Consider the following 22,704-nt stretch of genomic DNA (forward strand, 5'->3'; position numbering starts at 1 on the left):
TTAATCTATGCAACAGCCCATATTTAGATCCCCTCTTTCTCCTCTTTCTCCATTTCTACCGTCCTCGTGCTCATCTGCCGGATTCATTCCTAACTCTTTCTTCTCCCTCGTCTTTTTTTCCTTCTCAGCTTTCGCCTCACCACGCCACCGCCGTCTCGCGCCATCCGTATCAGCGTCATAACGCCGGTAGAACCATTCCACACGGCCAGCCTCGAAATCTCCTCTGTCAATCTCACTTCCAACACTACCCTCGTCTTGTTCCTTTTGTGCCTTGCTTTCCCTAGTCACGAGACACCTCTGGACAACCACCCTCCGCGAACAACGCTCGACAAACCCCAATCCCACGTTCACGTTCACCGTCGTCCTCAACATTTCAATCTCCACAATGGCGGGCGCGCATGCGGCATTCTAGAGGGTGGCCGCCCATTCGTCGACTTGCGTGCTGCACTCACGATGGAGCCACTCTCTAGAGAATTACCTAATCTATCTAGCAAGACTGAGGACTTGGCTTTGACGGAGGCCGAGACGACGGGCATCTGGGCGTGGATTACGAAGCACCGCATAACCGACATCCCTCACGAGTGTAATCTACAACAGAATCGACAGCAGACCGGGAAACGCTCTATCCCACTCTTCGGTGCCCACAGCTTTCAACTTCTCATTAGCTGATTGATCTGAAGAACTATACCCACATACGAAATGGTCAAGAAAACGACCAAAAAGGCACAAGTCGTGCGGCCACGGCTGTCCCGACCTGTCGCCGTTTCGCCGGTCGCCACGCCGGTGTTTTCGAGTTTTACGACGCCATCTAGCTCGGCCCTACCGTCTGCTTATGTGTCTGAAGACGAGGATGATGTGGTACCGGCCAAGTTCGACATCAGCACCATCCCGATTCACAAACTGAGCATTGGGGCGACTGTGCCTGAGACGAATGGTGCAGATGGCTCGGCTGCTGCCGCCACTGCCGCCGCTGCGCCTGCTGGATCCAGCGAGACTCCCGCGGAGGGCGACAGTAAGGGCAAAGAGCCCGAATGCCCTATTCAGCCCTTCCGCTTTCTCGACTTGCCGTCGGAGCTGCGCGTCAAGATCTACGGCTTCCACTTCGAGGGTGTCGACGCCGTGGTTGATCTGACGCCCGATAATTACAAGAAGGTGCACCGCAAGCTCATGTTGCTGCGTACCTGCCGTACCATCTACCGCGAGGCGTCATACTATTACTACAGCATACATACCTTCCGCATCTTTCCGACTTACCCGGGCCGTTTTTTTAAGACGCGCCGACCGCTGCTGGCACGTCTCAAGAAGGAGCAGCGCAATGCCATGACGAGCCTTGAGCTGCGCCTCGGCCCCGGGTTCAACAAGCCGCCGAAGTGCTGGGTGGTCAACCGCAAGCTGGGGCTCAAGGACTGCGTCAACGTGCGCAAGCTCAACGTGTTTGTGCAGCTGGATCCGAGCGTCAGCTGGCTGGACGGCTTTCGCAAGGCCGGTTTCTACGAGGCGTTCTCCCGCGACCTGCTGCACGATATTTTGCAAGAAGCGCCGAGCGTCGAGGTGGTCGAGTTTGACGCGTACGAGAGCGTGCGCAAGAACTGTCCGATCATGGAGGCATTGCAGGAGACGGTGCGGGAGCACGGCAAGCGCATTATGTGGGGACCGCGGAACGGATGGACGGCCACATCGGATAATGCGAACAACATGAAGCTCAACAGTGGCGGCGGTGCCGGCCGACTGATTATCAATGTCAACAGCAACGGCGGCAGCAGCCCAGCCATTTTCAATTACGATAACCCTTACGACACTCCCATCATTTCCATGGCGTAAGATTACGCCTTTTGCGACATATGAAGACGCCGTTCATATACTCTTCCACGTACCTTTCCGCACCTCTCGGTTCCTTTGCGTTTTTATTGGTTGTTTCAAACACCTTTTTCGGTCTGCACTTCTGTTGCTATTTTGGGTCTGCCTGGTCTCGTTCGGGATGTCGTGAGGCGTTTTGTCTTGTGATCTACCGTTTTTATGTGTTTTCATCCGCAGTGCGCTACCAAACGGTCACATATCGTTCACGTTTGGTCGGTGGCACGTCGATTGTGCCCGCTTTATACTTTTGTGTATTTTGGCTACCCGTATTTATGTCCTCCACAAGGACGCATTGCTTATTCCACTTTTATCGACCAATTGCGATTACCTGTAGCCTTTATTATTCTCACTCATTCGCTCATGATATCTCTAAGCTATTCAATGTCTACATTTGCCTTGCCGTACATAGGATCTCTACATGAATCATATCCATACCACTCTGCATATTGTCCCCAACGGTACATTCTATTGACTCTGAAATTGGCTAAAACGTGGCACAACGTTAATAGCAAACAGGGTAACAACCGACAAAGCTAGCAAGCTCTTCCGTTCTCTTGACAGTCTTCCTCACATACCCTGCGGCGGCAGCACATTTTTGCCGTACTGTGAGGCCACGTTGCCCGCGGCCTTGTAGTCGCAGACAGTGTACCATGAGTTGAGCGCCGGGAATATGGTGCCTGCCGGGCAGTAGTGCGTCGCACAGCCAACCTCCGTCGAGGCCACCCAGACGAGCTGCGAGAAGTGGCCCCATTTGCTAAAGTTGGACATGTCGGGGGTCGGCTGGCCGTAGCCCGGGTACAAGGGCAGTTCGCCGTCGTACCACATACTCGTGACGGCTTGGGTAAGAAACGTGTTGGGGTCGGCGTTGGTAATGTCGGCGCTCGAGCCGGACACAGCAAGGTTCTGACCGTAGCCGCCGCCACCGGGGCCCAGATTGTGCGCAAATACACATGAGGACGCCACAGCACCGGCGTAACCGGCCAAGCCGGCGTTCCATGACATGGGGGGAGCCGAGTGTTTCTGGCGGTGCGTGTTGTGGGTGCTGACAGCGATGTCGGCGTAACCGTTGCGTGGGATGATGACCGATGTGGCGTCGGCAGCACGGGCGTCGAAGGCGTGCCACGTTTCATTGACAATCGGCGACGCCGACACCGCAGAGGCGGCGGCCAGGAGTGCTGTAGAGACCTTCATTTTGACGAGAAGGAGATCAGGTAGGAGAAGAGTGAAAGATTTTTGCCGAGGTGTTTTGTGTTGTAAAAAAGATTGAAGAGAGAACTCTGAAGACAAGTATATATGGTTTGGGATGGGAAGGTGGGTGAAGCTGAGAATAAGTCAATGAGAGTCAAACTCAACAGACAGGAATCGGCGAGAGGCTTTGGAATTTATACACGACGAGAAGGCAGGCAGTCGGTTTCAAAGCCATCAGTAATGTTAATTAAAGTTCCTCTAGAACGAAATGGGAGTCATATCCTGTAAGCCCCAGAGCAGAGCATGTGGAACATAAGAAACATGAATACGTGAAGAGCAAGAGGACCATAGTTCTGAATAAGCATGGTCTTGTCGATCTGCAAATTGGACACATTCTGTCGTCACATCCGTCACTGCGGTTTCAAAGATGTGGCGAGAGAGCTGCTTCGCTGACGACGAGTTGTAATTCGTACGGTGTATGGACGAATAATAAATAAGGTTCAAGACAGAGTATATGGACATATTGTAAAATAAAAAACAAAACGTTTGACTAAAGCAGGTACCAAAGTAATTTTCCCTGGAATCTAAATGGGAATAGTAGCGAGCGACATCTGGGATAACGTACAATAGGAGCTATTACCGAGGCCGACACGTAGGACATGCTCCATGTTTCGACTTGGTCGGGTGACCTACGGGACCAGAGACCTGCAAGTGCGTGCCCTTGACCCGGTGTCCAGCGCGGCCGAGAAGGAAAGCAACGACGAAGCGTGGTTAGTAATAAGTCAGGCTAGCTTCCTAAACCACCTTGCGTCGCAATAACGTCTACCACATTTATGTATTCTTTCGGGTTGTGTTTGGATTCCTTTGAATTCGCTGCTACGGCTCGCCATTCCCATCAGGGTAGCGGCCTGGGCATCGAGGCGTTTCCCTGCTGTTTCTTTATGTAGTGAGCCATCAATCTCCCTTCTCCCGTCATATTTCTTACGCTTTCACCGTCATGCATATCGAATTTCGACATATCCATGGTATATGCACTCTCCCCCTCTCGAATCTCTCGAATTCTGCTACCTGGTGCTGTTCTTCGCGATGCATGATGGATGCCGAATTAACAAAGATATTATTGGCGTAGGCGATGTGGGATATGTTGTTAGTTTTTCTGTCACCGTTCGACAAACTCGGTTAGTTCTTGTTATCCAAACTTGCAAGTCCAGGTTAGCTGGGAGGGCCAAGATCATTCGCCAACAAAACACCGGGATTGTCAATGTCAAGGTCAACCCTCAAGCTAATACAATAATAAATTTCAATTAATTGTATGCGCTCCCCACTTGATATCTACCCTGTTCAAGGTCTACCATAAATACCGCAGTCACGGGAAAGAACTTATACCTGGCGTGAAAAACCTCTCGAAGCTGTTGTATGCGTCAACCGACAGGGCCCAGTCCATAAACTGAGAAAAGCCATCCTGTTGGGATGGATCGAGCCACGAAAGGTCATTGCCGGCTGAGTTGATACCGCTTTCTGCTGGACGAATGTCCTGGGCTGCACCGGGCAGCAGAGGAGTGGTGTTCAGGGCAGGTGAGACGGCACTGCCGCTGTGTCCAGCCAGCAAATCGGCTTTGGTGACCAGGTCCCTCATAATTGCGGCGGCGTCGTTACTGATGGCAAAGTGGGCGCCAAACGTATCAAGCACAACCAAGGCCTTGTCCACTGCACGGCGAGCTTTTTGAGTGGCTTGGTGAATGGGATAGGCTAGGACGAAGCCCACCAGTGTTATGGCTGCGTTCCACTGCATGGAAAAATACTCTGACCAACAGCTCATGACATCTGCCTCTGTGACGAACTGATGCATGATCAAGGTAAATGAAACAGCATGGTCGACACTGGTGGTGGCAAGGCGCTCTGCAACAGGAGTGTATGTTCCGGGGTGTGTGTAGAATGTGATAAAAGGCCGAGTGAGGTTGAACACAGCATGGTGGTATGTCAACTCAAGACAGACGCGCTGCCTTTGCAGCCAGGTCGGAACCAGAGTATCGATTTCCACGGCCAGGCAGCTCGTGGAATACGGTTCGCCCCCGCCGCGTCGCCGCATTTTCAAGCCCAAAGGCACGTTGTCCGCCCACGTCTTCATTGCGGGGAGCATCCGAGCCAGGGTTACGGCGCAGTCTTCCACTGTATCCGGGTCTGTGTATATGCACGACAGGTCCTTGCGGTGTATGACGCGACCAAACTTTTCCCAGAGCGGATCGAACACATCAAGCAGCGTCTGGAATAAACGCAAGTTCTGCAGTGCATAAGTCAACCACGTGACGTTGTCATGGAAGCCCAGCGTAGCGTCGTTGGCTGTGGCGGCGTCCCTACCATCAGAGTACAAACTGACGGTCACCAGCGCGCGGTCAATGAGACACGGGCGACCCAGTTTGGATGATATTTTTGTGTCAGTCATCCAAACTGTCCACCAGACCCGCTTGCGTAGCTCTTGCTCGGCATACGGAAAGTCTGCCGACGGTTCGGTGTGCAGCCCGAGGATCTGTGCTGTCCGGACGGCCTGGGCGAGGACAACGTGGGCGGTGTTCTGAAACGATGCACAACACAGGTAGTACGTGGCAAAGATACAGCACTGTACCGTTGCGATTGATGGGCTCTCGAGCTCATCAAAGAGAAGGCTCTGTGCACGACGGTAGTAGGCCCGGCCAGCGCTGGTGGCATCGTCTGGCAGCGCGTCTCGTCCAGCCTCGGCCAATCCAAGTATGGCAGGCGGCATGTATGCGTAGCCAAACTGCAGATTGATTGCAAGAATGATGTCGACGAGGGCGGATTGCGCCCGCTGTGTGGAGCGTGACTCCCACAGCGACGCGTAGTGGGAGCGGAATTGTGTTTCATCGACAATAGGGACGAGGCAATGGTATCCTTCCCAAAACAGCCGCAGCACGGCTTCTTCTTGCAATCGGGACATGAAAAGCCCCTGGCCCCTGGTTGGCATGCCGTCTAGATCGGCCACGGCATTGCCAGCAGCCTCCCTCGGAGCATCGCGATACGCCCGTTTGTTCGGCCCGCGCAGTTGTATGGACTGTGTGGCATGTGGCTGCTGAAGCGCGTTGCCGAGAAACGATCCGATGCGGCTCAAAAAATAGAAAGAGGACGCCGCACCGTAGTACGACGGCCGGCCAGAGCGCGCCGTATCGACATAGATGCCCTTCCACTGCGGCTTTGAGGCAGGACTCGTCGGAAACTGCGTTGGGTCTGGATCGGACGGGACTCGCGCGCGGCTGAGGGTTGAAAGGTTGGATGAAGCCGCCGGTGTGATGGGCGGTCTAGAATCGAGCAAAGCTTCCAGTTCTCTGATCCGGAGCTTCAGCTTTTCGGTTTCCCGGAGCGCCTGAGGGAGCGTGCGGGGTTCGCCGTCCGCTCCTCGGTTCGTGCATGGTGCATCTCTGTGGCGACATGCCTCGCATGGCTGCGCATTGTCACATCGAATCTTGCGGGCACGGCACCAATCGCAAGCTCGAGAGACTTGCTTCCTTTTCCGCCGACGGACGTCGAAATGGTCATCGGTGTTGCGAGTTGTTTCTGGCATCATGTTTTGTATTCGTGGGCGGTGACTGTAGCGGAGTTAGGGAAGGGGACGGAGATGCGGACGGATTCGAAAGGCACGATGGATGACAAAGGAAAGTGAAGGGGCTGCTGCGGAATGGCTCTGAGGCGGAGAAGCGGTGCTCGGAGTTTCGGAGCTGTACGTTATATTTTGTTCTTCAGGGCCGTTGCGCTGTTAATAATCTTACTATGTGACGGGCCTGTAAACAATGGACCACCAACGACCGTGTTCAGTGAACTAACCGCGGCGCGAAATTGCACTAAAATGGTAAAGTGAAGGTAGGAAGTTAGGGGCTGATGAGAATTCACACCAAAACGATTGGGAAATGTCCCGCCAGGAAGAAAAGTGTGAAAATTGGTTGCAGTGGGCACCCACTGAAGGCCCAGCTGAACTGAACGTCTAAGCCGTCGAGCACCAACAGAAAATCGTAAACATTCACGATAAGCAAAAGTCCAGCCATGGTCAACGGAATCAATTCTACCACTCAACACCACTCCAAGCAGTATCTAAAATTCTATTCTGCCTTTAAAAAAACATGCAGTATTCTACGCCATTCATGCTGCCACTAGAGTCTCCTGGGTCGTTTTGAATTCGTCGCTGAATGGGTAGTCGTTGTAGCCGACATTCGACATGACCAGGTAGAACGTCTTGCGGTTGTACTTGTTCAGCGGGATGCCATTCTTGATGCGAAACACGAGGTCTGGGTTGGCGAGGTAGTGGCGGCCAAAGCCGACAAGCACATCGTAATGCTGGTAGTGCTCATCAACTGTCAACCGGGCAATCTCCGGAGTGTAGCCGCCAGCGATCGTAACGGGCGACTGGTTGTCCCAGGCCTCGAGAATAAATTCCAGCGTTTTGCCTTTGTTGATTTCCTTGCCCCCAAAAATGATTGCGGCCGGGTCGCCGGTGGCGGCCACCAGCGACAAGTACGCGAACCTGGCATTGTCCATTTTCTTCATCTCGCCGACGATGTAGCCGTACAGCTCGCGGGTATCGCTCTTTTCGACGCCCTGGAAACCGGCATACGGCGAGAAGCGGACAGCAACGCGCTCAGCACCAACGGCTTCCACAACAGCCTTGACTACCTCGAGCGTCAACCGAGATCGATTCTCAATGGAGCCGCCCCAACGATCGGTGCGCCGATTCACCGAGTCCGCCAGAAACTGGTCGAGCAGGTAACCGTGAGCAGCATGGATCTCGACACCGTCAGCCCCGGCGGCAATCGCTCGTTTCGACGAGTCCACAAAGGCCCGGATGGTCTCCTGGATTTCATCTTCTGTCATCGCGGTAGGCGTGGCGTCAACGCCCTGCATGGCGACGGCGCTGCTGGACCGGTACGGGCGTCCGCTCTCGGCCACATAGTCTGCGGTAGAAGCGCGGCCAAGAGCAAACAGCTGCTGGAAGTACACCGAGCCCTTGGCGTGGACGGCGTCGATGATCTCCTTCCATGCGGCCACCTGGCGGTCACTTGTAAATCCAGGGATGTTGCGCTGGCCTTCCTCGTCATGTGAAACTGCAGTGGCCTCCGAAACGACGAGAGTGCCGGGTGTAGAGGCGCGATCGGCGTAGTAGGTCACCATCATTGGGGTGGGTGAGTGCTCGCTATCGTTCCGGTTCCTGGTGAGGGGAGCCAGGACAATGCGGTGCTGTAGGGTCGCATGGCCCAGTTTTAGTGGCTTGAAAAGCCTGCTGTTTGCAAGGGACGATGCCATGGAGAAGGATTCCGCGGTGAGATTTGTGTGTCCAGTACTCTGTACTCTCCAACAGTGTATGTGCCGCGATGTAAAAAGATGAAGATAAAGTGTACATGGTAACGGACTGGGTGTCCGTTTTAGTCTATTTTGTAATTTTCCGGTAATGTCCTGGAAACCACGAAACGATGAATTACAAAGCACTGTAGAGCGCATTTACGGAGGACTGCGATTCGTCATATCCCAGGAGTTGACGGATGAGAGCTGGCTTTTGCATCCAACTCCGCAACTCCCTTCCGATACTCCGTTTGTCAACCCGCACCCTTTCTCTAAAAGACAGCGCGGGTTTTTCCTGTTAATGCTGACTCGCATTCGACATATATAACACTTCCTGCTGCTCTTGCATTCGTGCTGCTTTGATGACACTCAACCAAAGGTTTTCAATTGACCATCAAACGCAAATTAGCAATTACCACCGCTGAACAAGTCTCTGCTTTCAACCATGGCTGCCGCTGCAGACAAATCCAAGCCTTACATTCCCGTCGCGGGCTTAGCCACCGATGGGTGGTCTACCGACGAACGAGCATCCGCTACGTGCTTTTGCGGCGCAGTCCAGCTAGCTTTTGTAAGAAATACCATCGGATTGGACAGCATAGCGTTCCATCCCTTACAGCCTTTGCACTGTAGCGACTTAGCAGACCACTAACACAATAATTTTTAGCCTACGCAGGGCCCTGGTCTCCGTGACACATTTTTGTGCCATTGCACCGACTGCAGAAAAATCACGGCGTCCACGTTTGCCTCCAATTTCGTGGTTGCAAACACACACTTGGAACACGTACGCGGCAGAGACAACCTTAAGACGTTCGGCCAGTCGAGTAGCATCCGCTCTGGCCACAAGATGACAAACTACTTTTGCTCGACGTGTGGGACACTGATGTACCGCATCGGCGAAGGGTTTCCGGGCACGAGCATCCTGCGTCTTGGCACTGTGGATGACTTTAACTTGATTGAATCAAAGCTCAGGCCCAGGATTGAACAATTTACCGACGACCGTGTGGCCTGGCTTCACAGTGTCGAGGGCGTGAAGCAGTACAGGGGCAGTGCGTTTGGGAAACAGGACGATGCGCAGCTATAATATGCTTTGCGAATGAAACAGGAGATATCTTGTACGACGTATGTCGTACACCCCGCAGATTTCAGTACAGCATGTTTTCTTACACCCTTTTTCCTGTATCCCCTTTCTCTGTACCTTCCTCGGGAGGGCCTACCCGCAAACGAATCGTCGCGATGCCTCTGCGGCCATACGCCCGACTTTCCTCGCGAAAGAATGCCGCAGGGGTCGACAGCGCCCTGCAGCGGGGTTAGCCGGTCTCTTGTGCTTTGCAAATACAATCTACTCTACAATTTTGACTCGTACCTTGATCTTCTCGACAAACCACGTGTATGCGTAATATCTTGAAATGCATGTGCCAGGCGATCAGATCTGATAAAGCTGTAAGGTTCTGATACGGTCCTAGGACAGAACAGCGGGCCCAACGAGGAGTTAAAGATAAGGACAGCGGCAACGCTCTCATAAGGTCCACATGCGCTTTGTACATGCCATAGCCCCCGATTTACTGTCTTCGTGTAAGCCAAGGAACATCCTCTCGTCATTGGCTGTTTGCTGCGCTTCTCTCTGGTAGTAACCAAACATGTTCACCTTCTAGACCTGCCGTTCGTGCATGAAAAAGTCCGTTGCCAGCTCAAAGCCAGCTTCTTCGTACCCTTGACGGTTCCTGTCGGGACTTCACGGGCCAGGGTCTCCCGAATGCCGTCGAACTGCATCTGCACCGCGATATAACAACATCACTCCACGCCATAGATTGTGTAAACCACATATGTAAACCGTATAATAATTTCTGGTTGTCAGTGATCCACTGGCAGCTGTGTAGTTACTATGTGAGTTGATTAATAATCCGGTCGTTTGTCAAGGCGCAGCTGAGATTGTCCAGTAATCCAGGCCATCAAAATATAACCGCTCGTGCTCTAATGTTTATGATCTATGACTTTTATGTATGGTCCATCTATGATGCATTGTGTGTGCTGTTGCATTGTCGAAAGAAAGGACGTCGTAGAATATCAGAAAAGTAAAATGAGACAGGTACGAAATACAAAATGGACAGAGAAGGACGCTACTCGGCCCACTTCATGGCACCAGGAACGTTCGGGTCCGGTACGACGTACTTGCAGGTGTTCCAAGTGGACCACAACTGGCCGATAAAGGACCGGGTCTCGCGGTGCAAGAAGTTACCCAGGAGAGGGCGAATGGCAGCTGTCGCCTCTTCCTGCTTGTAGAATGGGATGCGAGGGAAAAGGTGGTGGACGACATGGGTGTCGATGATGCCGTGAAAGAGATGGCGGCCGACCCAGCCGAAGTCGCGGTCAACCGTGGCCAAGGCTCCCTTGACGTAGGTCCAGCTCTCGGCATCATAGTGGTGGACATCCGGGTGGTTGTGGTGGAGGTAGGTGATGGCAATCAGCCAGTGGTGCACCCACATGTAGGGCACGACGTACATGAAGACGACAGTCGACCAGCCAACATAAGTGGACCCGATGTAGAGGATACCGGCCATCAGAAGCAGGCCAATGTCGGACAGGGCAATGAACAAGGCCTCACTTGGACGGAAGACGGCGCTGGTGGGCTCGAAGTGGCTTAAGCGGTACCAGGGGGCCTCACGCTGTTTACTGTCATCACCAGCCGACAGGTTGAACAGCAAGTACATCTGCCAACCCGCAAGCTGGTGGGCAATGAGCTGCAGCATCTGGACCAACGGGGTGTCCTCAACAAGCTCAGGGTCGAACCAAAGCGTGGCAATGCCGGGCTTCATCTCGCTGGTAGGCGTGGTGCGCGGGACAAAGACCATGTCTTTCTCCATGTGGCCGGTGAAGCGGTGGTGACGGTGGTGCGAGAATTTCCATGAAAAATACGGCACCATCAAGCTCGAGTGGAGCAACCAGCCGACGATGTCGTTGAGCAGGCCGTGCGGTGAAAAGGCGCCGTGACCGGCCTCATGGCCCAGAATCCAGATACCCGTCAGCACCAAGCCCTGAGCGTAGCCGTAGGCGATCCAGGCGGCTGTGCGCAGCAGTGTGCTCTCAAGGTTGGGGATGTAGGTAAGCCCAGCCCAGCCAAGCACGAAGGCCATGGCGTAGTCGCGGACGACGTAGGCCATGGAGTGAGCCGTGGATGACTCGAAGCAGTGCGCGGGGATGGCATCACGGATGGTCTTGATGTCTGGGAACGCCTCCGGCGCATTGGTAGCCATAAAAGTCTTCTCGTTGGTGACCGGGGCTCTCGCAGGACTGCCCCGACGGCTAGGCTGCCTCGAAGACACGGAGGACGAAACAACCGACATAATGGCGAGAGTGAGGAGAGATGCGATGAAAGTAAGAGAGGGAATATGTCGATTACGGAAAATGCTGGGCGAGTAGAAGAACAAAAGGAAAGAGAGTTAGCAAACGTTGGACATATGTTTACTGCACTGCACTAGTTTTTTTTTTAATTGTTCTCTCCCCACAACGATACCTAGCCTACTAACTGACAAGATTTTCCCAAGCCGTCTGGCGGTTGCTCGCCCCTTTCCATTCAAAACGGACCCAGGGCCGGGTGAAAAAAAAATATGAGAGAAAAGAGGAAAAGGGCAGCAAGAGAAACGCAGGAGAAAACCGCTCGGCTCCCGCCCCACTCTGCTTACTTGTGTCCTTCCGGGCACATCCTATTCCACAGAGCTCATTCCACAGACAGGAATGACCTTCGAAGTCAAGCCCCTCCGCCAAACACACAGGAAACCCCCGAAACCACTCGGTTCCGTCGTCTGCTTCTGGCAGCCGACTTGGACGTGTGTCTGGCCAAATCGAAAGACACCGGTTCGCAGTTTCCTGTTATGGAACATGTCCCAACAATTCTCGTCTCTAACTGGTCAATGGGCGTTTTAAGATTGCACTAAGACTTTTTCCGCACTACTGGTAGGCATGAACCCTGGAGGACCCCTGAAAATGGTGATCGGGAGAGAAAAAAAAAGTAGGTCGATAAGGATAAGAAAAAGGGGACGAAAACTCTGTTGTTTTGTCAAGGAAAGAGCCTGCATTTATGGGGCAAAAAGTAGCGATTAGTACGAACCATCAGAGGCCTAGTCGCCAGGAATAGTTCCAGAAGGTCTACTAGTGCCCTCCATTGGCTGGATTCCAATTCCTCGGCCATTCGGAAAGGGCCGACCTTTGTGTGCATGTGTCAGTGTCGCATGTGGGACTATTTGGGACATAGCATGGCAAGTGACAGTGGGTGGTCTTCGACGTTGACATGCAAATACAGAGTGTGGCTTGCGATGAAGATGATCTACGCAGTCTGCTGATCTGATATTGATGTACTCCGTATGGAGAGTATCGACCCTGCAATGCAATTCGTTGTTCTCCACATACCCCACCATCGATCAGCCGTCACTTGCAGGATCTTATGCAGCCGCGTATCTAAAAAAAAAAAGGGAGAGAGAGAGAGAGAGAATTCAGGGTTTATACCAGCTTCAGCTCACTGTCAATTATCCAAGTAAGACTCTCAGTCGTTTGCACCGGAACGTCCTCTTTGTAAATGAATGCACGGAGTATTTGGAATGCCCCAAAAGCAAAGTCAACACCGGTTCTATTGAGTTGTCGCTCTTCCAAGGTGTCGATCGACCTTTGATCTTGCCAATACTTAATTAATTTTTAATTAGGGTTAGTAGGTGACGTTGATTTTATTTTCATCGAGGTCGGTAGGTAGAAAACGTAGAAACTGAAACTAAACGGGTAGGTAATACTAGTTGATTTTATTGAATCTTATGAATTTGACCTTCGATTTAATCTCCGGTGACACATACAGTCAAAAATATTTGTCTTTATTTAATAAGGTAATAGTAAGTTAATAAGGTAGGTATTTTGTTTTATTTTAATATTAATCGTGATATTTATTTTATTGTTACCGCGACGAAGTACGGGACAGTTGAGGTAAAAGTATAGTGACAAACTATTCCGCTTACGTTAACTTCGCCATTTATAAAACTTTAACGTAGTTGCGTCTTATAGACTTGCTATGTAAATTCTGTTTCTACCTATTCTATCTTAAGTGTACTTGATACTAAGTTGTCCATCGTGGAGGCTACGTTAATAAACATAAAGAGGGGCAGACCTCGCTCTTCTGCTAACTATCCCAAACCTCAGCCATAGGCCCCTTGTTCCGCGTAAGGTCAAATTCACCGAGAGTTACAATACCGACCGTCGAGCTCACCAATGCGCTCTAATGTAACCACACTGTTAGATACCTGGTTGGAGACTGCCATATACCGACCGTCGGGCGAGAGTGAGAATGTCAGAGAATTTTGCAGTACATCAGGGTGTTCCTCATGTAGACGTGATGCTCAAACTCATCCGGGTGGACTGAGTAGATGGCCAGCATGTCAGTATGGTACGACATTGTGTTACGGTTCGAGACACGTGCAAAAGTGCCATCGCTCGGCGAGCCTCGGCGGCCAAGTTGGTATTATTTGGTTATGAGCGGCTTGAGCCAGGGCCAAGGGTCGAGACCGTTTGAATCAGAGTGATATTCAGGGAGGATTGTGAGCAGATGTCACGACCATCATTATTGCTGCCGTCGATTGTGAACACTCCGAGGATGTTGTCTAGCTCGCTGACGAAAAGCATAAGAGTGAATTTGTTATTATAGATATCTGATACAGGGACACTCTCCGTCAGAAATGAGCCACCACGAGATTGTGTACGATGCCCGTGCTGACTTTCTCGGATTGAAATTCTGCCTCGTATTTTGCAGTAGTTCAAGTGAGTCTGCGTGTAAACATAAGTGAACGTCAGGGTTCCAGTTGCCGCGGCGGACACCAAGCGCCGACCCAGCAAGGGCCAGCGTGATAAACCTAATTGAGGGCAGTGCGTTAAATCACCGATGCCAAAAGATGCTCGCAAGCCTCCTTCTAGTTGCGGCCCCTGGACCGGCTGGAAAAACAACACCCTAAGAGGCATACGACCCTGCCGTATGGCAACGGCTTCCACCCGCACCTGGACGCACCTGCGTACGGCCATATCGGCTGCATCGAGCACATCACGGCAAATATTGCGATAGATACCGCAACCATTGCGATCCGCTGCCTTGAGGTTGTGCCCGGCTCCCACAAGATGGATGTTGATCTGGCCAACGGCAGCCGTATCGCAGACTCGTGGGTGCAGTCACACACATGGGTTGCGATACCTCTGGCACCGGGCGACATCTTGATCTTTGGATGCCACATAGCGCACCGTAGCGCGCCTAACGAGACGTCCGAGTGACGCGCGAGCCTGTCCGCGACCTTTACTGGTTTGCGCCATAGCGATGGTCTGCGAGAGAAGTACTATGCGCACCGCCGCTCAGTATTCCGCCGGATCATGGAGAGTCGAAAATAAAAATATATATCATCTCGTCATCTTCATTACTTTGTGCTAATTCATGCCATTAGAGCGCATTCCTGGCGTCGACTACTCTGCGGACGAGAAAAAATCGGCTTTGCTGCGCCATTCTCAAAAGTTGCGTCGGTCGTCCCGTCTTAAACAATTGTTACCAAAGTGCCACATTTTATAAACCATTTATTTAGAATTGTTGGTCCATAGTTTACGCTACGTTTCATACATTAAACATTATTTTGATTTTTATCATTTAGATATCTGTTTCCAGCGGTAATTTTTTTCAATACCTAATCGTTTTTGCGCCGTATCGCACAGAGACACATCACCGCAGTCACACTCGCCACCTCGTAGCCACCTGAATGTGATGCTCCAACGGTCCTCACGCCTGCGAACAGTGCCATCGGCTAATGTGTCTGTCTTGCGCTGCCGGATGCCATGGGTCCAGTGTAATCGGACGTCTCCAGTCATTTGCATCATACTGCGTGGCGTGAGGTCGATGTCAACACGCTTGTCACCTTTTCGGAACTGCATGAGTACGGGTGACCCAAAAAATAAAGCGTACAGCTGGTCAAAAGCAGAGTGTGTGTCTGCATGTGGTGGGATGCCCGAGCCCGGCGGGTAGTATTGCAAACAGACTTGCTCCGGTGGCCGGTCTTCGCCAGTTGGGATCAGCGGAAGGAGCCAATCTGGAAATGGCGTGACATGAACTTCGGGGTCGACGCCAAAGGTCCGGTAGTCAAAGGTGTAGCCAAAGTGCAGAGATCGTCGCCCAGTTCCGTCGGGCCAGTCCATCTTGTGGAGGAACCGGTCGATGAGCTCCTGTTCTAGCTCGGGCGAGATGAAGTCGTCCTGCCAAATGATGCCCGACGGCTCAATTGGCAGTTCTTGAGCTCCGACGAGCCGCGGTTGGGGCATTTCTTGTTTCGGTTCTAGCGACAACGGCAACATTTGGTCGCTGTCCTGCTTGCTGGCTCGGTTGAAATTTTAAATGCACCATTCTTTTCATAATCCAGATGGTCACAGGGTAAGGCACGGGATACGTCACATGAAAGAATTGGGAAGCCTAGATAGTCACGTGTTAGTCCCTAGACTGGTGGTTGCCCCCTGAGATGTCTCGCCTCATGCACATTAGCGGGTCCTACAAAAGGAACCTAATCATGCAACATTCGACGATTATGTGAATATTATTACTTAGTGTTTGCGTTCAGGAAAGTAGAGAAACTTATTAACTATGTTTCTGTGTTTTAATAAATCTTAGCAATAGTGGCCGCTGTTGGATTGTAGATGAATTTGTGACAATTTCGACTTGGACTAGGCTTACTACGTCGGAAATGGACTGACTGGCTCACTCAGTCGGCAAGTCATCCATCCAAAGAGAGCAAAGTATTGATACAATGTCCTTAAATGACTGGCTACACTCATGCTTTACATTTGATTCTCACCTACTGCCATTTTCCCACTGTTATTTGCCTGGGTGATTGTCAAATTTGGATTTTGAGATTAAAATTGTATCGTTAAGTGTATTGCCAAGTCATGTGTCTTATGGCCCTAAGTAATGGGTCTGCGAACAAACACGTGCTTCTCCCACCCGTCGATGTCATCAACATATTCCTCACGCACCAGTTCGTACCGACCAATCTTGGGGAGAATCTTGGCCCAGATGACCCAGTAGATTCCGCCAGCAATAATCAAACCAAAGCCGACCACGCAGTGGATCCAGTAAGGGAGATTGTTGTAGACGTTTTGTCCCTCGGAGGGAGGGACAAAAGGAGCGACAACAAGATAGATGTTGCTGAGGAAGAAGAAGAGAACCACGGGCCACGTTGCCGATATGGGTGGGTGCCAATTCCACGACTGCCGGTTCTTGTAGAGAAACAGAAGACCAGCAGCGACAAAGGCATTGACAATGGCAAGTGGATAAGAAATAAGGCTGTACCACATGAGTTAGTTTTTTGCCGTCCAGGCTATTGCGGCTGGAATTGCGGAAGGAGAACTTACTTCAAAATAAAGTTGTATGCATCTCCAGGTGGTGGGGCCAGCATAATAATGACGGATACAGCCCAGTGCTCAAAGAGTCCAGCCAGTGGTGCGTTGAAGGGCTTGTTGCTAGCCCAGAACCGCGAGAATGGGAGGATACCCTCGATTCCCAGCTCTTGCACCAGCCGGCCTTGCGAAAAGATGACGCTGAGAACGTTGCCAAATGCCGACAGTGCGACAAAGACAGACAGGGCCCGCTCTGCTGCGCCACCAAATACATTCTTGAACATGGATGCAGCCACCAGTTGACCCGACGAGATGATTTCCTCCTTGGACACTGAAGCAAAGTAGGCCACATTCACGAGCATGTACAGCACAGAGATGACTCCAATGGCCAGCGGTGCAGCAATGCGGAGAGTTCGGACCGGATTCTTCGTCTCGCTGAGGGCGTAATTGGCGTTGCTGTAGCCAATGTAGCTCCAGATGACATTGTACAAGGCGGTGACAACGCCGTAGGCACTGCCTGTCGTCCCGTCAAAAGCATTGCGGAAGTTGTGTGGTTTCTCGTCCTCGGGCAGCTTGATATGTCCGGCTAGAGCAACCCATCCACCGACGACAATGATGAGGATGATGATAAGCTTGATGGCGCCGAGGAAGTTCTGGAGGCGAAGACCCCATTTGAGTGCAAGGCCGTGAATGAGAAACGCGCTGGTGATGCATGCCAAACCAACACCGCGTTGGTTCCACCGTGTCGGCTCGACCTGTGCGGCGTTGAGGATGTATTCGCCGAAAATAACAGAGTTGCCGCTGGCCCAGCCAAGAAGCATCACATAGCCTGTATAGCAGCCCGTGACAAGAAAACGTGGGCGCCGGTACACAAACTCAAGGTAGTTTTTCTCGCCGCCGTTCCTGGGAATGGCCGTGCCAAATTCTATATACACGGCCGTGCCTGCTGCGGCAATGAGCATGCCGGCCACCCAGATAAACAGGGACAAGCCAACACTGCCAGACAGCGCGAGGATGGTACCGGGTGTCGCGAAGATGCCCGTCCCGATAACCTTAAAATCACAAGTCAGTAATTTCACCCTCTGTCAAATAAAGTTGCAGTGACGGGGATGAGGTATGGTCTTTACATACACGGTTGACAATCAGCATGGTCGCCGACAGTACGCCGATTTGACGTTTGTTTTCGCGAGCATGTTCGATGCGGCCTTCGGAATCAGGTGGAGACGGAAGCAAAAGTGTCAGTTCGCCGGCTTTTTGTATTGTGGAAATAGCAGTAAGCATCCCTGCTTGGGAAACGCCTGCCTCCTCGCAGCGCAAGACGAAAACTTACCGACGTCTGCACTGGAGCGTGCCCCAATATTGGTCTCGCTGCCATCGCCGCCATCGCCGGGTTTTGCCTTTGTTGGAGTTGATGCGTCGGTCGACAATTCCGGCGGGGTGAACTGATCGAATGAGGACGTTGAGCCCTTGGGCCTCGAGAAGAAGGAAGGTGCCATCGAGATAGGACGGCGTAGGTGGACAAATTATGGCATAGAGTCAAAATATGTGCGTCCCAACCGAGTCGAACAGCTTGGGTGCTATATGTTGAAGCGACGTAGACAAATCGGAAACCGGTGCACCTTAAGATTTTATATTTTTGACTTCTCGTACGGCTGTAACACATTTTTTTTGGTACCTGTACTTGGATGTCGTGACAAGCTGCACTTAGTGTCGAAATGCAGCAGGAGCCAACGGGAGTCGTCGATCGGTACTTCCAAAGCGGGACCTCGATTGCGCAATCGCAAACAATTTCGCCGCCCCGATCTAAAAAAATTCTGTGTACCACTTTGACAAATCAGTGCACTTCTCCTTCCCAATCAAGGCCATCGCCGTAAGTCGCAACTGCTGACCAGAAATACGCGACGCGCCCAGCCGTTATGCTTTTTCCTCCCCACCGGGGGGCTTGCTGGGAGAACTGTCCGTCTTACCCAATTGTTACCCCTAGACCTTTCTTGCCAAGTAAAAACTGCGATGGCTCATTCAACACAATGTATCTCTGTGTCAACCTGGTTAAGTGGTATTTGTCCTCCGTAATGCTCCACTGCTTAGCTTATCCTGTCCTCGTTATTCATTCCCAATATAGAAAACGGCCGAGAAAAAGCCTTCAAATAAAATGGCACGACGTCACAGGGCTACAGAGGGTGACAGTCTTCTTAGCTTCGTCTACATCATATACGTGCGAAAACATCATATGTTGTTTAGTGTCCGGTAAGCTGACCATGGTGTTGGGTAACTACAAAGTATCACTGGAATGCCGCTACGCTCGTGGAACAAGATATTACCAAGCAAATTCCATGTACGGATCTCGACGGTTTTCGGGAATGGCGTTGCGCATCCCGATTTTTATCCCCACTCATACAATGCTTGCTGCCTTGTGATCATTTCGTCTTCAGGTGTATGTACCACGAAACAGAATCTCTTGTCTATCTCGTATGCACGTTGCCAAATCTGCGTACTCCGTAATTGTAAGATGTTTAGTGTATTTCGCGGGCCGATGGGCAACCTGGCATTTGGTGCCTTTACGAACCACAACCAGGATGTGCTACTACTACTAATCAGGCTTAGGGTTCGTGCGGCTCAACCGGGCATCTGTTTTACGTTTACTAGCTGGAACGCTTCGGGCGTTCTAGAAGCATGACGGAACTCGAGTAGAAGATGATCATCGATTTTGTGTTGTCTTGCAGCTCCGACCAAATACAGGGGTATACTTCAACATTGGCGCATCCCCTCTCGTCGTATACCACGGACATGGCTTTCGAAGGACCTCACCCATCTCAGACAACATCACGCACTATCACCCGCTATGCATTAGAAGCTCCTTCGGCTATATTATCAAGCGCAGGTCAAGCACTCAGGCGACCACGGAGACATCATTGAGAGGTGCACACATTTGGAACCTTCATATGGTGCGTGACGCGCCACCTCTGGGTGGATCTGAAGACACCTATTTTCAGAGACGCCCATTCTCCGTTGTTCAATATGATGGTAACAGCGTCGTGCCTGCCTTGGTGGACAACCGGTACGCACAATTCTAGACGCCAAACAGCCAGCTGCTGTCGCCTGCAAATATGATGACCAGACGAGATCCACTCTCGGCCGCAGAAGATTGCGTCGTCACGCTAGCCAAGCATGGCACCGACGAAATGCACCACCGTACCATCCAAGAGCACATCCGTGTCTGTCAATGAGAGAAAACGGCTTGCTGTGGCCAGAATGGCCCGCGACATTGTTAAGATTTGCCGTGGATTTATGATGTACGGCGATACTCGTGTCCACCGTCGTCTCCCGTTGTCGTGCCATGATGTACAGTATAGTTAGAGGACGTTCCGGTCTTGATAGTTACCAGTTTGCCGTAGATGAACCTTATATTGCGTAGAGTGGGTAGTTAAGTGTCTGCCGTGTCCGTCAATACGCCCCCGCGCCTTTCCCGTTATAAATAGATCATGTGACTCTAATACGTCGGCAGTATGGGTTAGAGGAATGGTTTCGTCTATGTTCGGCGCTTGGCGTATGGCAAAGATCACAAAGTGGTTGTGTCATTCAACGAGTCACAATCGTGACGTTAGATCGCGGTGCTCTATATTGGGCGGGACTGGGCTCCAATCTACGGCACAATCGTATCTATCAGTACGACCAAGTCCGCCTCGTCAAGTACACGGAGCCGTTCACCTCCGTTCCACTTGTGTCCTTGGTAAATGATTGAGGATGTTGTTGGGAAATTGTTGTAGATGGGTGCTTTGTGGTGCACGATGATGGTTCCAAGCTCTGCCAGATGCGGCTGAGCATTGAACACGTAGATGATCGCCCTACGTAACTCGTGACACATTATGCAGTATGACATTCGGTCGTTAGATCTACCGCTGGTGTTGGCGTAAGACCTGTACTGCAGGGCGCCATTTAGGGACGTAATGCAGCTGTCCGGATGTAAGTGTAGGGCCGCAAGTGACAGTTCCCGTGCTCCCACAGTACATGCGCTAGCGGGGTGGTCAGGCTTTCTCCACTTCCCAAACCGGCTTTCGGATTTTGTCTGCTGCCATTGGCCCACTTGGGTTGGTTCCCCGCCGCCGGGCCTGCCACACAAACGACTTCGCCTGTCACCACCCACCGATAGGAACAGAAACAAATAAAAGTTTCCGGATACATACTTGTACCCCACGTCGCCGTGTTTTCTTGAAGAGGATGAACGCCTCCGGGATTTGATGTGCTTTGACGGAAATCGGCCATCGCGCACGTTGGATTGTTTTATTTCCCCGCGTTATCCGTTATCGCCCCCTTCAAATATATACGGTCGGCTGTCGTCCATTTCATCCCCAAATCCCCCCGTCGCCAGGGAACGTTGGGCTGCGGTTCATATATTGAGTTACGTCAGCTACCGGACCCGCACGAGAGACTACTATGAAGACCGTCTGCGTGCAATGTCGCGTCAGAAAGGTATGACTGCCCTTCCTGCCCTTCCTCCCATTGCTTTCTGCCTCGATGTTTTCGGGGTGAACTGCTAACCAAAACCGTATCCGCAGTAGGTCCGCTGTGATGGGGCCCTGCCATCTTGTGGGACATGCGACCGTCTTCGGCTGGTCTGCTCTCTCTCGAGTCGCTCAGACGGAGCAGCCAGCCGAGCAGCCAGTGCGGCTGTTGAGCTGCCGCCCAAGTACCGTAGCTCGCTGGCGTGCGTTCGGTGTCGTAATCGCAAAATCAGATGTTCGGCTGACACACCAGAGTGTGCTGAGTGCGTGCGACGAAATCAACCCTGTACTTACACCACGGTGCAGGGTAACCCCCGCAGCACACAACGCAACAACTTGGTACGCGAGACGACAGCGGCAACGTGGAAATCCAGGCAAGCCAAAATGTGTCCCGGCCCAATGAGCACCTTGCAGCGACAGCAGCGACGGTCGGCACCAATTGCACCACGTCCGGCCCATGGCGCGTCCGATGATCTCGCTGCTGACTCCAACCTCCGTCCCTCTCTCACCAACATTATCACGAACACCGCTGACCACATGCCTGACATGCCTGGCCCCACAATCACATCACCTGATCGTCCTGTGGTGTCTGTTCCCTCTCTGACCGACTTCTCTGTAGACATTGATGACAAGATCGAGGTCGAGCTGGTAGACCAGTACTTCCGCTATCTCCACGCCCTGCCTGCGTACGGGTTCTTGCATCAGTCCACTGTCGTGCAGCGATGTCTAGAACGCTCCATCAACCCGGCCCTCAAGGCCGCACTTTGTGCCATTACGGCGTTGTTCATGGGGCGATGTGCCGACGAGCGCGATAAATGGGCCCAGGCCAGCGAAACCCTCGTATTTCAGGGCCTCAGCCATCCGTCCATCTTCCACCTGCAGGCGCTTCTCTTGGTCATCCGCTACCGTGCCGACTCTGGGGGTTTTAGTCGGGCATTTATGTTGGCCGGTCTCGCGGCCAGGCTCGCTGCTGCTCTGCGTCTGAATTACGAGCATCACGAGCTGAGCCCCGTGGCCCAGGAGGTCCGCCGCCGAACATTCTGGTCTTTGTACTTTCTGGAGGAAGTCTTCTGCTCGGGCCTACGGGAGTTTGAACTGTGTCACCCGGATATCATCTACCTGCGGCTGCCTAGGGAAGATATCAACTTTGCCAACGAGGCCAGTCCACATATGAATGTGGCTTTTCTAATCCCGGGATTGGGAGTCGAGCCGACGTCCATTGGACAACGGGGACTTTTTGTCAAGGTAGCGCTGTTACGGCGGAACATCATGAAGTAGGCCCATTTTTTGACCTGCAACTGGCCCCATGAGTCTCACATGGCTAATATTAGCCAGATTTAACCGACAGATCTACGGAAAAGGAATGACCCTTGGCAACCTCTACACCACCCTTGACGAGATTCAGAGCAGCCTCCAACGCATCCAC

At 52.1% G+C, this 22,704-nt stretch overlaps 10 protein-coding genes across 10 annotated transcripts; 4 read left to right on the top strand and 6 right to left on the bottom strand.

The window, feature by feature from the left end:
* Nucleotides 1-699: 699 nt before the first annotated feature.
* Nucleotides 700-1,821, top strand: SPBR_02959 (uncharacterized protein; the record flags this gene model as incomplete). Its single annotated transcript, XM_040761262.1, has 1 exon — nt 700-1,821. The coding sequence occupies one exon, from the start codon at nt 700-702 to the stop codon at nt 1,819-1,821; it is 1,122 nt and encodes a 373-aa protein (XP_040621269.1).
* Nucleotides 1,822-2,424: 603 nt separating this feature from the next.
* SPBR_03259 (uncharacterized protein) lies at nt 2,425-3,048 on the bottom strand (the record flags this gene model as incomplete). Its single annotated transcript, XM_040761562.1, has 1 exon — nt 2,425-3,048. The coding sequence occupies one exon, from the start codon at nt 3,046-3,048 to the stop codon at nt 2,425-2,427; it is 624 nt and encodes a 207-aa protein (XP_040621270.1).
* A 1,363-nt stretch (nt 3,049-4,411) lies between these two features.
* Nucleotides 4,412-6,622, bottom strand: SPBR_02442 (fungal specific transcription factor domain containing protein; the record flags this gene model as incomplete). The annotated part of the gene is made up of 1 exon (XM_040760745.1): nt 4,412-6,622. One exon carries the CDS (start codon nt 6,620-6,622, stop codon nt 4,412-4,414), a length of 2,211 nt encoding a protein of 736 aa, XP_040621271.1.
* Nucleotides 6,623-7,191: 569 nt separating this feature from the next.
* Nucleotides 7,192-8,220, bottom strand: SPBR_03027 (NADH:flavin oxidoreductase/NADH oxidase family protein; the record flags this gene model as incomplete). Its single annotated transcript, XM_040761330.1, has 1 exon — nt 7,192-8,220. One exon carries the CDS (start codon nt 8,218-8,220, stop codon nt 7,192-7,194), a length of 1,029 nt encoding a protein of 342 aa, XP_040621272.1.
* Nucleotides 8,221-9,229: 1,009 nt separating this feature from the next.
* SPBR_03383 (uncharacterized protein) lies at nt 9,230-9,466 on the top strand (the record flags this gene model as incomplete). The annotated part of the gene is made up of 1 exon (XM_040761684.1): nt 9,230-9,466. One exon carries the CDS (start codon nt 9,230-9,232, stop codon nt 9,464-9,466), a length of 237 nt encoding a protein of 78 aa, XP_040621273.1.
* A 1,036-nt stretch (nt 9,467-10,502) lies between these two features.
* On the bottom strand, nt 10,503-11,726 carry SPBR_02902 (omega-6 fatty acid desaturase (delta-12 desaturase); the record flags this gene model as incomplete). The annotated part of the gene is made up of 1 exon (XM_040761205.1): nt 10,503-11,726. One exon carries the CDS (start codon nt 11,724-11,726, stop codon nt 10,503-10,505), a length of 1,224 nt encoding a protein of 407 aa, XP_040621274.1.
* Nucleotides 11,727-14,679, top strand: SPBR_09108 (uncharacterized protein; the record flags this gene model as incomplete). The annotated part of the gene is made up of 1 exon (XM_040767234.1): nt 14,332-14,679. The coding sequence occupies one exon, from the start codon at nt 14,332-14,334 to the stop codon at nt 14,677-14,679; it is 348 nt and encodes a 115-aa protein (XP_040621275.1).
* Nucleotides 14,680-15,080: 401 nt separating this feature from the next.
* On the bottom strand, nt 15,081-15,708 carry SPBR_03256 (2OG-Fe(II) oxygenase family oxidoreductase; the record flags this gene model as incomplete). The annotated part of the gene is made up of 2 exons (XM_040761559.1): nt 15,081-15,148; nt 15,177-15,708. 2 exons carry the CDS (start codon nt 15,706-15,708, stop codon nt 15,081-15,083), a joined length of 600 nt encoding a protein of 199 aa, XP_040621276.1.
* Nucleotides 15,709-16,341: 633 nt separating this feature from the next.
* On the bottom strand, nt 16,342-18,272 carry SPBR_02542 (high affinity methionine permease; the record flags this gene model as incomplete). The annotated part of the gene is made up of 4 exons (XM_040760845.1): nt 16,342-16,723; nt 16,792-17,828; nt 17,908-17,981; nt 18,107-18,272. 4 exons carry the CDS (start codon nt 18,270-18,272, stop codon nt 16,342-16,344), a joined length of 1,659 nt encoding a protein of 552 aa, XP_040621277.1.
* Nucleotides 18,273-21,230: 2,958 nt separating this feature from the next.
* Nucleotides 21,231-22,556, top strand: SPBR_02844 (uncharacterized protein; the record flags this gene model as incomplete). The annotated part of the gene is made up of 2 exons (XM_040761147.1): nt 21,231-21,246; nt 21,898-22,556. The coding sequence occupies 2 exons, from the start codon at nt 21,231-21,233 to the stop codon at nt 22,554-22,556; spliced, it is 675 nt and encodes a 224-aa protein (XP_040621278.1).
* Between the last annotated feature and the right edge of the window lie 148 nt (nt 22,557-22,704).

Source organism: Sporothrix brasiliensis, assembly GCF_000820605.1.
Source record: "Sporothrix brasiliensis 5110 chromosome Unknown Cont17, whole genome shotgun sequence".
NCBI classification, from domain to species: Eukaryota; Fungi; Ascomycota; class Sordariomycetes; order Ophiostomatales; family Ophiostomataceae; genus Sporothrix; species Sporothrix brasiliensis.